This window comes from Solea senegalensis, linkage group LG7 (genome assembly GCF_019176455.1).
Source record: "Solea senegalensis isolate Sse05_10M linkage group LG7, IFAPA_SoseM_1, whole genome shotgun sequence".
Taxonomy (NCBI): domain Eukaryota; kingdom Metazoa; phylum Chordata; class Actinopteri; order Pleuronectiformes; family Soleidae; genus Solea; species Solea senegalensis.
The window spans coordinates 14,547,888-14,560,175 of NC_058027.1; the positions used below are offsets into that span (position 1 = coordinate 14,547,888).

Consider the following 12,288-nt stretch of genomic DNA (forward strand, 5'->3'; position numbering starts at 1 on the left):
ACATTACCTGGTAGACAAAGAGGTTGTTAGTATTGATAGACTCGGTCACAGTTGGTCTCACCCCAATTAGAATCATCTGGAGACTATTTTTGTGCTCTTTTACAGTATGGCGGGCCCATTATCTTGCTGGGTCATCGCTCCTTACCTTTTCAGGAGGGCACTAACAAAATTGCTATCTCTCTCTCTCTGCTTTTCTGCTGTGGAAATGAGTTTGAAAGCAATTTGGACATGTCACCTCAGGAGAGAGTTGATATTGATTTGCCGCGAACTACCATTGGGATCTAAAGCAATTTATCTACAAATGAGAAAACTCCCAGAGAAATCATATATTTTTATTTTTTTTTTCTAAATAACTGACCTACTTACTGTCACGCAAGCCTTTAGTGTCTCACGCATCATGTGCCCATTCTCAAATGTTCTGTTTCAGGCTCCTGCCCAAATGTCAGCTTGCACCAAATGTTTGCATATTGTGGAGCATGTCTTCATCCTGCCAGCTGCTCGGCATTGAACTAAGACGGTCTGAAATGAACATCTGCCATTAGTTTTGTCTTAAGTAATTAGATGTGTGTGTTTGTATGAGCTGCCAGGGTGCTTGGTTGACCTTTCATGTGACATCCTCATGAGAGAAAGACAAAAAAACAAACAAAGTGTTCCAATGTTCTCACCCTACCCAACCCTGTCTGCTCTGTTTCATCCAGAATGACACATGGGGACAGCAGTACTCCTACGCACTTTTCAAAGCTATGAGCCACATGCTGTGTATTGGATATGGCATGTACCCACCCGTGGGCATGACGGACGTTTGGTTGACCATCCTCAGCATGATTGTGGGTGCTACTTGCTACGCCATGTTCGTGGGCCACGCCACCGCACTAATCCAATCTCTGGACTCATCTCGACGGCAGTATCAGGAAAAGGTGAGTCAAGATGACATGTTGCTGATGGATGTTTTTGTCTGGATTTATTTTGAAGTGAGGACAGTGGTCGTAAGGTGTGTTCTATCCATCTTTTTCTTTGACGTTTTTGAAAGCTTTCCGTTAAAAATGGCATCGTTTCAGGCAATGAAACCCATGGTGCTATAGCATTGCTACAGAAATACACCACAACCAAAGAAGAAGATGTTGAGCATGTGGCATGTGCATTATCATCATTTTCCCAAAGTAAACCAGGGGTTTGTAAAGTCAATTTTTGGCCTTTAGCTAGTGGGATGATCATATTCTAAGTTTGTTTGGTGCTTTGGAATTTTATAAAGTAAATATCACACTGCTAAGCCAGTTTTTTTTTTGTATTCAGATATTGGCAAAAGTGTATGGAGTTTGTGAAATGACTAACTACAAGACGGTTACAACAAGGTTACTTTGATACTGTACAAAATTGAAAATGTGATTATTTTCACGCAGCTCTGCTAAATTGTTAGAAGTGGGTCTTTTTTATTGATATCTAAGTTGAATAATGCTGGAGGTCCTTGAGGGGGCTCAGTGAAAGCTGAGCATCTTCACAATGTAAAGGTTCATTAGCTAACAAAAGCATCATCGTTAACAGGTTATGCAGAGAGTACGTTTATTAACACTAGCGGACTGTAGGCTTGCCGCATCTCCATCTTGGTAGTGCTTTTGAGAAACATGCACACAGACAAGGAAGAACAATATATCCCCAATTCACAGACAGAAAAGTGAAACCAGACCATGAGAGCCAAAACATGGCCCATGGTGCCCTGCCCTCTGTGGACGCAGCATGGGTGATAATTAGCTGAGCTGCATTGCTGCCACACTGCCCACCTTCTCTTGTGAGGAGGGGGCGGGGAGAGCGTGTCCTCCAGGGAGGGGAGGCAGAGGCTCGTGAGACCCCACCCGAATGAAAAGGAGAGAGTGGGAGTTTAGAGGGCAGAGAAAAAAAAAAAAGAAGAAGCAGCCAGACAAGCAGAGGGAACAGATTAGCTGATGTAATGACTGCACGTTGCTATATCTTCAAAAGGATAAAACGACCATTGGATAAATTAATGGCTGGTGAGAAACGAAATGCGAAAAGTAAAACCTAAGAAAAAACGTAATCACTGCAACTGATCTGAGTAGCCTTTAAATGAAGTTGAGTGAACCAGCTCCCAGCTGATCACTCTCCATTTGAGAGGCACTCTGCTTTAGAGTAGATTTGCTGCCAAGCAGACCGAACAGCTGGCCTGTCTCAGCACAAGCCAGCATGTGCGACCAAAGCCATTTCCTGCTGTTTCCAGGATCACCCACTAAAGCGCCTTGAGGATCCCCAGCCAGTTAATAAGGCTCCCACAGCCTGTCATGGTGCCTGCCCACAAAAAGGTTATTACTGCAGACTTCAATTAAATTTTAAGAGTGGATTCCCTCATTTATCTTTCCACGTGCCTTAGTGATAAGACACTGTCACTATGTGTTCAACTGGCTTTTATAGTCAGACAATAGTCATTTCATTTTTTTTTTAAACAGGGTTTGTTCCTTCAAAGTCTTAAATGTTTTTGTTGTTAGCCTTTTCATTAGTGCTTCTCATTTTTTTTTTGCCATACTATCGATTTATACCGTAATCTGCACACTCAAGAAGTGGACAATCCATTGTTCAGTCTCTGGATATTTCCATAGAGACAGGTGGCTGTTTTCAAAAGCCATGACAGGGACAGCTGTTCATGTCTGCGGGGACTCAGCCTGGATAAAAATCTGCTAACAGTGACACCACTAACACGGCAGCTACTGTCTAGCCTGTCATCATTGACATTATGTATATATACTGTATCTGTTGGCTGAGTGACATAAGGGATGTCTCAGGTAGAATGTATCATAGGTCATGTATACGTGCTGAGCTGGTTTCCTGTGACACCTGAAAGCAACCAGGTGATGATGTGTCAAAAAAGGCCTTTAAAAATAAAGATACCTTATAATTTTTAACCTTTGTGCATTGGAATATCTTAAAAAAAGACAACACTGGCCAACACTCTGGACTTAAGTCCATATACATTTATATTTTCTCTCTTAATTACATCATCTGCTTTGCAGGGCTTTCACCACTGGGTTTCCCTTGGAAAATCTCAATTGACAATGATGTTAATCTACAGCAGCTTAAGTAAAATGTATTACTGTTTTGCCCAAATAAGTACATTACTCTTAGTAATAAGTAGATTCACTTAGATTTTAAATCATAGGTTTGTTCTCTCTTGATACACTTGCATGTTGTAGTATCTGTGCTCTCTTGTCACAACACGTTTAATGAGTGTTATTAAACTCAGTTTACATGTGATCACTTTATGTACGACGACACTGGAAAGCTTTAGGTCTCGTTAAATGTACCTGTGTATTTTTACCAGTAAATGGAACAGGACTACGTGAAGAAAGCTGTTTGAGTTTTATGAACAACGGGAGGGAAAAAAAGGTTAATCTCATGGAAGAATACAGTATAAACCTCCATTGAATTTTGTTAAATCTACAATCTACATTACATGCTATATATTCTAGAAATAATACACAAACTATTGCTATATTATTATTATAAGGCACTGGCCAAGTCAAAATAATAAAAAAAAACTATTTTACAACCTGGAAATGTTAGTACATCATTTGCTGTGCTGAGTCAATACATGCACATATTGTATATAATATTGTGGTTTATAAAGCATGAAATACAAGGTCTTAGAGATTTTTAATCACTACTAAAATGGTATGTCAGCAAGTTGAAATTATTCTCTGTAATTTGCGATTTGAAGGTTTTATATCCTGAATTTGTTGGTATTCCAAAGATGTTATTAGCAAGACTAAAAAAACAAACAAACAATGCTGCATCATTCCCGTACAGCAGCATGAATGATGGTTTCCTCATCTGTTTAGCCTCATAAAATACTGATGTGTCTTGGATGACATGGAGTTAAATGTTATACACTATAGGTTATTGTCTTATACTTGCATAAAATCGGACATGAGACAAATTACCATGCTCTGCTCATGGTGGGACACGGGCACAAAGAAAGTAAAAATAGATCAGTCTTGCACCAGAAAAGCACCAATAACACAAAGTGGGCTGTGGAAAGTGGAACATGGAGCCTTCATACTCAAGGCTGGGTGGTCAAACCAGGCCATCTTTCCAGCTGGCACACAGAGGTGATGTCCACATCCACAGCAGTTAAATTCTATTGTGAAACAAATCAATGTAACAGCCTGAGGCGCTGCGAAGTAGAGAACCAGTCTATAAAGAAATGTCAGATGTGTAAAATCAGCATAGCGCTAAGGAGGGAGAAAAATGAAGCTCTGCTGTCAAATATGGTGAAATTATCATCAGAAAGCCCGGGTATAATCTTTTCTGAATAGAATTCCATTACAATGTGGCACAGTGTGATAAATACTCCTTTTTAAATAAGAATCAGCGAGACCGTTAACTGTTACACAAAGTTCTAGAGAGCCCAGCAATCACATTAAGTACCAGGGTTTGAAGTGTGGCCTCCACTGAGATGAGATTCATTTTCACTTTGCTAAAAATAAATATCTGTTGCCCAGTCTTTTGCTGTGTGGTAATACTGAATAGCAAACCGTGTGCATTTTCTGCCTGTTTGTAAATCAATTTGTTGCAGGTGTATCTGATAGCAAAGATTATTTTGAATCCATATCAGACTGAAAACAGACTGGAGCTTTGGCGTAATGTCCTAATCCTAACTGTCTCCAAAAGATCAGTCTCAGGCTAACAGACCCTTCACATTGCAATGAAAATAAACAGGAATTCCATGATTTGAAAACGAGAAGCTGTTAATTGTGCGATAAATGGCATATATTAATTTATAAATGTCAATTTGACATTATGTTTATTGAAATTGCTTTATTGGTTTGAACTTTTTCTTGTAACCATTGTTTTCTGCATGTGTAGTACAGGATAGTACAGTTCTGCAGGATTTACTGTGTTACTGTAGTACACTGTAGTGTAATCCTGAATTGTAATCATGTGCTACTAGTCAGCTAATCTGTTGGGAGTCTCTTATCCCCACATCAAAACCCCTGTATTAGGCAGTGAGCAGTTATGGTACACCACAATCTAAAACAATGTGAGTGGGAATCTGTCAAATTCCCACAAGGACCGTCCTCCTCCCTCCTCCCCTCCACATCCTCTTCTCTCAGGCATGTTAAGAGCCATTATCACAGGAGGAGAATTGCATCTCGTCCAGATTGGGGCCACAAGATGGCTGCGTATGTGACTGTGCATACAGGTTATGGTTGGCACTCCAGCTCCTTGTAAGCTGCTGCTTATCTGCCACTGCGGCCCTCTACTGTGGATATGCATACAGCATGCGGCAATGGGGGCGGGAACAGCAAACAAAAGAGATAATCTTGTTCATTTTGTAGGTGACTTGCACTTTTTAGAAACGCTCACACGTGGCCTCGTTCAGAGTGGGATAGAACTAAGTGATGTTCTGTTGGTTATTTGTCAGTGGTGAAGTCAGAAATGCCCTAGAGGGACCTGTATATGAGTATCTTGTTGTGGCATGCCACTCCCTAATGGATTTAGAAGAAAATGGCAGTGGGGCTCTGCAGCTCCTCCTCTGTAAACCTCTAATTAACACTTGGCAATTAAACATGGCTCTTTGGGGAATAGGTAATAAGAGGCCCAAAGCTGATTATTTGAGGGTGAAAAGGCTCTAGAGATAGTTTGTTCCCCCACTTCAATTGTCCAATCAAGTCCCTGGGAAATACAGTTTACATCAGCGGGAGACTGTGTTTGCACTCGACAGAGTTGTCCCTTTAACAGAAATGTAATAATGCTGTCAGGAATGAGGGAATTTGCAGTTTTATTGTTTTAACATTTGTTTGCACAAGAGTTTTTAACCCTTGGTGCTTACGTGACACAAATCTGTGCCACAGGTGTGCCCATGGTAACTTGCCATGTGACTAATACACAACTTCTGGACATCCTGGGGGTGTGTGTTTAAAGGTCACATAATTCAGGCTTTAAGAAATGTGGGGGGTTTTGTCATCTTATGTGTTGCTGAGTCTAAGTTATGATTCATTTTAATATCGCATTTTTAGTAGTGATATAAAGCGGCAATAATTGTGCAGACGTCACAAAATAGAGTTTTTCTTTTCTTTTTGTTCATAGAAACGACCCAAGTGAACTTTGAACTGTGACGTATTTCCAAATTTCAATAATATATCAGATACATATCAGATTGCCTAGGTTGTGCTAAAATAAAGATTATAAGAAACTCTATATTGCACATATCTTATAGCCTCTGTATATACTGTACCTTTTAACATAGTAATGGAAAAAAATGGCCAAATGCTATGATGTTTTAAGGGTTAAATGCCTCTTAAAACCCATGTAATATAAATGATGTAGGTTTCTTCCATCAATAGCGGTAGCTTGGTGTTGTGCCGTGTTGGAGCTAAGTCATGATTTCTCTGTAATATCGACCCAAGGACACAGCTGTCAACAAGTCGAGGAGCTTAAGTCAGATTCTGCCTTACAGTAACAGCAGTTCTCATTAGTCAGGACCTGACTGATGGCATTAATCTAAACCCTGTTACATTCCCTTTCCCCCGGTGTCTGCCACGTAACTTTTACTGCTGAGTCAAGGGCTATTGGCGTGGCCCCAGAGGTTCTCCACCTCCTCTTTGACTGCAAAACCAAGGTGCAACAAAGGTCAATAAAATGTCAATGTAATGTCACATAAAAATGGACGCCTGCATTTGTGAGTGTTCATGTCACTCACACAGATTTACGGCTCTTTATTAGGGAAGCAGTTCCAACACAGTAATTCTGGAGAGCAAGGAAATCTTCTTAGCATATTAATGAGATGTGGTGTAAAGCAGTGAACATTAACCTTTCACACCCTGATGTATATACATGGCTCCTTTACATTATCATTCTTCAATAAATGACTCAAGTATGAATACCTTTCACCCTTAACAGCAGTGTATATGAATGATCAGTGAAGTGTCACGTATAATTTAAACATTTATATGTATAATGCATTTATGCCACAGCGAGGAGCCTGTATTATCTATAGACTTCATGATGCTCTGATACAATAACATGGTGATTGTCTGCAAGGGTAAAATTTACCACTTCTACTATTTTAGTTACACATGAGCATGTACAAAGCATGTTTTTTATTTGATGTCAACGCATACACACTAAAGTAACTGATGCATATGTTGTTGGTTTTGCCGTATTTTGCTAAAACTTTAAGCAGAGAACATCAACCCTTAGAAGGCAGAGCCGTTCTGTTTAAACATGCAGTATATACAGTGCCTTTTAGAGTGCCTTTTTTTCAGCACAACCTATGTGATGAAAAAAAAGTACTCAAAATGTTTAAAATCGGATTGAATTTGTGAAATTTGGAAAATCGCCACAGTTCAAAGTTCACTTGGTTCAATTTTATGAACAGAAAGAAAAGAAAAATTGTCTATTTTGTGACTTCTGCAGCATTATTTCTATTACTACTAAAAATGCAATATAAATTTAACCATAACACATTTTTCAAAAGAAAAACATGTTTGTTTTTTTTAAAAATCCTGAATATGTGACTTATGAACACACACACCCCCAGGATGTCCATACAAGGAGTTTTGTATTATTCCCACGGCAAATTACCAACTACTAAGGGTTAATGACCTTATGAAAAGTCCGGATCAACAAAGTCATTACAATTTGGAAAATCCTTCCAATAGTGTTCTCTCTAGAGTCACTAGCAGGAAAAAACAACATGTTTTGTCCCTTTTTTTGTTGACTAATCTTCTCAAACATATTAATTACTGAAGGGACTGTTGTACAGCCGGTCTAGAGGTCACATATTGACAAATATCTTTATATTTACTACACGGTCAGCAGCCCATACTGACCGTGGAATGCAAGGTCAGGGAGGAGGAAATGGAGAACCACGGAGAAAAATAAATATTTAGATAGTATAATTAAGTGTCGCTTACATCTCTTTGGGGAAATTAATAATTCATGTTTTTGTTTGTTGAAAATTTGCATTTGCTTGGAAAACTGTGTGTGAGAGAAGAGAACTGGTGGGAAATAAAACGCATGATTAAAGAGTAGAGGAAACAGAGAGGAAGATAGTACGACGGGGAAACAGATCAAATAAATGGACATGTGAAGAAAACTGAGAAGAAAAGGGAAATGCCTTTGTGAAATATTATAGTCTACAGATACAGTTTTGTATATCTCAGGAGGCAGAGTAGGTTAGTACTGAAATAAAGCCAAGGTTGTACACGAGTCTCATCAATTGCATACACAAAAAATGTGACATTGAAGTGCTTGAAGTTCTTACAGTACAGTGACGGGTCACAGTTGGCACGTTCTTTATGCGAGGCTTATAAGAACACTAAAATGAATAAGTCTTTTTAACATCAACTGTCTATCACTGCAGAGTCAAAACTCAAGGGATTTGATCAACTGTTGATAACATTAGATGAGAATATCAACACTTATGTCTGTTTATACCTATAGACGATTACAAATTGGGCCACTTCTATGGCAGATACTTCATTTCAATCCAGCCTGGTTTTGTCCAGAAGCTGCATATCAAAAAGTTGTTCTATGATTATTTCCTCACAGAGCCTTTTTCCTTACAGCCTGGCAAGTGAAACTCTTTTGATTGCAGCTTATCATCATAATAATGTTAATGTTCTATACTCCTTAAACATTTAAAACCAAATTAAGATGGAAAGAATCCTATTGCCTATATCAGGGGTGTCCAAACTTTTTTTTTTTTAAGGAGAGCCAGATTTTTTAATGTGAAGATTTTTTTTTTGTTAATTAAAAATAAATAAATAAATCGGTAAACGTTACATAAAAATGCACTATTTCATAATGATTTAATTTTCCTTGTCACAATTATCATTTATAAATGACAATGTCAGGAGTAAAACAAATTAAATAAATCTGCCTTTCTGTCACATCTGGAGTCAAATAACCCAACATTATAGACAGAATCTGTCTGTCACAAACACCTTACCAGCTGACCTAATGAGGATAACATGTGACTGAGGCGGATTTTCTGTCCTAGTCCCTCCCGGGCCATAAATAATACATTATAAAACCGGAGCTGTGGGCCTTACAAAATCTGACCGTGGCCATGATTAGCACTAGAGCACCGCCCCCAGTGGTTGATGCCTCTACATTACTGTCAGCTCATCCTCTAAGACACCAATCTACTGTGTGTGTAGTGCAGTTGTATACGCATCACAAATATAAAAGAAATGGGGGCATTATGTTGACAATATATTTAACCTTTTTCATGAATGTAAAATAAAATTGGGAGATATTCTGAAGCAGATGATAATCCACGCCTTGGAAACAGGACATGACATAACATGGTGAACCTCTAATGCAGGAGATGTATAGAGATGTGGATTACAACCTGCCCTTTGACATGGTATCACACACACACACACGCGCCATCTTCACTGAGACACTCAGCAGTCAATGAGAGCGCGGAGGGAGTTGTTTTTTCTTTCCGTCTCTTGCAGAAGAGAAGCAAAAGTTAGTCTCTGCAGACGGATTGTATTTCATCACCAGATCAGTACTTGCTCACTTTTATGCCAAACAGATTGTGGGGGATAAATGTTACCCCAGTGGATTTCAAAAAGCTGCTTTCCACATCTTATATTTGCTCATTCAAGAACTGAATTTTAAATACTTTATTTAAAATTCACAGGAAGTGAACTGCCATCTGGGTAATTCCTTATAGTTGTACATGCAGTGTATTTCATCTTATATTTCCATATCTGCTGTGTCTCTTGTTATACAATATATTTGCATTTGTTTACTGTACGATGTAAAAATTGTATCGCCACTTTTGTGAAGCCGACATCCCATCAGCAGGGACATGCAATACTCGCAATCATTAGTATGCACACGCTGACTCTAGACTGTTTTGTCTATCTGTGAGGGATTCAAAAAAAAAGGCTCTGGTCAAATGCAGACAAACTAAAAACCCATCTGAAGATCAGTGATGCTGGAGGGTGAAAAGGAGAAGTTTGTAGAGGGCGTCTGTACATACATGAGTATGTCAGTGGGTCAGTGTAAGAGTACAAATATTACCTGCACAACAGGATTGTGTCCAGTCTCTTCCCGATTCTCTGGAAGGCAGCCGTTCCTATTTTCCAGTGCTATGTTTCCACAAGATTGGCCTTTTGATGAGTTGTTGACCAGGTTACTAGAGTGGCAAAACAAAGGAGACGTCTGAGGTCAGCCACGTCCCTGAGTGTTGAGGCTGTTGGCATCGTAGAAATGGTGATCAAAGGGCCCCTCCAGCGTCGTCCGTGGAATGGTTGATTTCTTCTCTTTTTTTCTTTCTCTGAGGGTTTTGGGTTCTACCTGCTCTGCTCTGCTCTGCTCGTGCTTTGATCTGCATCTCTGTTTTAATGTCGCAGAGTCACAGAAAGTATTGTTTTTTGAAGAAGCAACATAAGGACTGGAGGACACAAACATGTAAACACAGAGCGGATATGATAAAATACAGATTGAGTTCTTAGTCCCCCGCAAAAAACCCTTTATTTTCCAGCACCCAGTGTCAACTGAAGTCAGTGTGTGTCAATACACACTCGCTCACACATGCCATCAGTATTTCACCCGGTCCAAATTATTATTATTTTAGTTTCACGTTCATTGTCCTGCTGTAGCCTCCAAATAAACAAGTGATGCACAGTCATGTGAATTATGAATAACCATAATGGCTGCATGTCAATGAAGATGTTGGTGCTGTGAATTACTGTTTATTATGAGTCAGCTCTTCTGATTTCCTGGTGCAGAAAAGTCAAACTATTAATCATGATTCATTAAATCAGGCTTGACAAAGTAACACACACACACACACACACTCACACACACAAATAGCCTGAACGATTTAGTAAATTAGGTTTCACCTGAACTCAGGATGATATGAGGCTGTCATCAGGATGACAATTTTTAAGGTACAATTATGCATAATTTACAAGCTCCATTCAGCATAGCTCAACACAGCCCCACTACTTTCTGTATTTTACAAAAGGCCTGAACAAAAATAACAAAAGTCCCGTCTTATTGGACAGAGCCTGAGCACCGACGGCTTATTTACGTCCATTTCTAGTCCCTGCCTGCTGTTCCCCGTGGTTATATCTGTGCTACAGCACCACAGGCTTTTGAGTAAACCTGATTGTCATGTCTCTCTGTCCTCGCAGTACAAACAGGTGGAGCAGTACATGTCCTTCCACAAGCTGCCGGCTGACATGAGGCAGCGAATCCACGACTACTACGAGCACCGCTACCAGGGCAAGATGTTCGACGAGGAGAGCATCCTGGGAGAACTGAACGAGCCGCTGCGAGAGGTGCGATGAGCGTCCATGTCTGAGTTTGAATCTGTGATGCATTCAGAGGCCTGCGCATGCACTGCTGACATTCCCTGATATTTTACCCTTACACAAGCCGACAGTTAGGGAGAAAGTGTTTTCTTTCCAGACCAGCAAACATGAGAATAACTGAAAAGAGGTTAAAAAAAAAGAAAAATAGAAAATCTGTTTGAAAATTGGCAGGTCACTAACATTTTTCTTTCTCTAAATTCTTAAAACAGGAAATCATCAACTTCAACTGTCGAAAGCTGGTGGCGTCCATGCCTCTGTTTGCCAACGCCGACCCCAACTTTGTCACCTCCATGCTCACCAAGCTGAGATTTGAAGTGTTCCAGCCTGGCGATTACATAATCAGGGAGGGCACTATTGGCAAGAAAATGTACTTCATCCAACATGGGGTTGTCAGTGTGCTAACCAAAGGCAATAAAGAGACCAAGCTGTCAGATGGCTCCTACTTTGGAGGTAAGCACGCACTGGAAGAAAAAAAAAACACAAACACACATCTGTCTGCGGAACGTAAACATGACAGGATATTAAATCATGTCATGTAGTAAAGAGGTCGGCCTGAAATTGTGATTTGAGAGGCAACAACGTGTGCGGAATTCTATTCTGTCTCTGAAATTCTCATGCAGGACTTCACATCATAGGTCATCTCTTAAATGGAAACAGCGCAGTATTTGTTGTAGTGCAAATTAAGAAATATGCATTTAATGGTGTCGGAAGAATGTGAAAAAAGTCTTGTGTTTTTGTTTTTAATCAAATCAGTGACCGATGTGCCCAGTAACAGTGCATCATTTAGAATTCACTCCTAAGAGAAATAGCAGTAAAGCATTTAACTGCACACGACCTGCCTGGAAGTTTAATTATGCCTTGTCTGCTCCAGTCCCACTTCCTTCCCTGCTCTCTGGGTCATATAAATAATGAAAAATGGCAGGCAATCTCTCTCTGCACATGC

At 39.8% G+C, this 12,288-nt stretch overlaps 1 protein-coding gene across 1 annotated transcript in view; it reads left to right on the forward strand.

The window, feature by feature from the left end:
• Positions 1 to 12,288, forward strand: part of hcn4 (hyperpolarization activated cyclic nucleotide-gated potassium channel 4) — a 60,828-nt gene that overhangs the window by 30,586 nt on the left and 17,954 nt on the right. Inside the window, exons 4-6 of the mRNA XM_044031137.1 lie at positions 699 to 917; positions 11,166 to 11,312; positions 11,555 to 11,795. Coding sequence (XP_043887072.1) covers positions 699 to 917; positions 11,166 to 11,312; positions 11,555 to 11,795 — 607 coding nt within the window. The remainder of the gene's footprint in view (positions 1 to 698; positions 918 to 11,165; positions 11,313 to 11,554; positions 11,796 to 12,288) is intronic.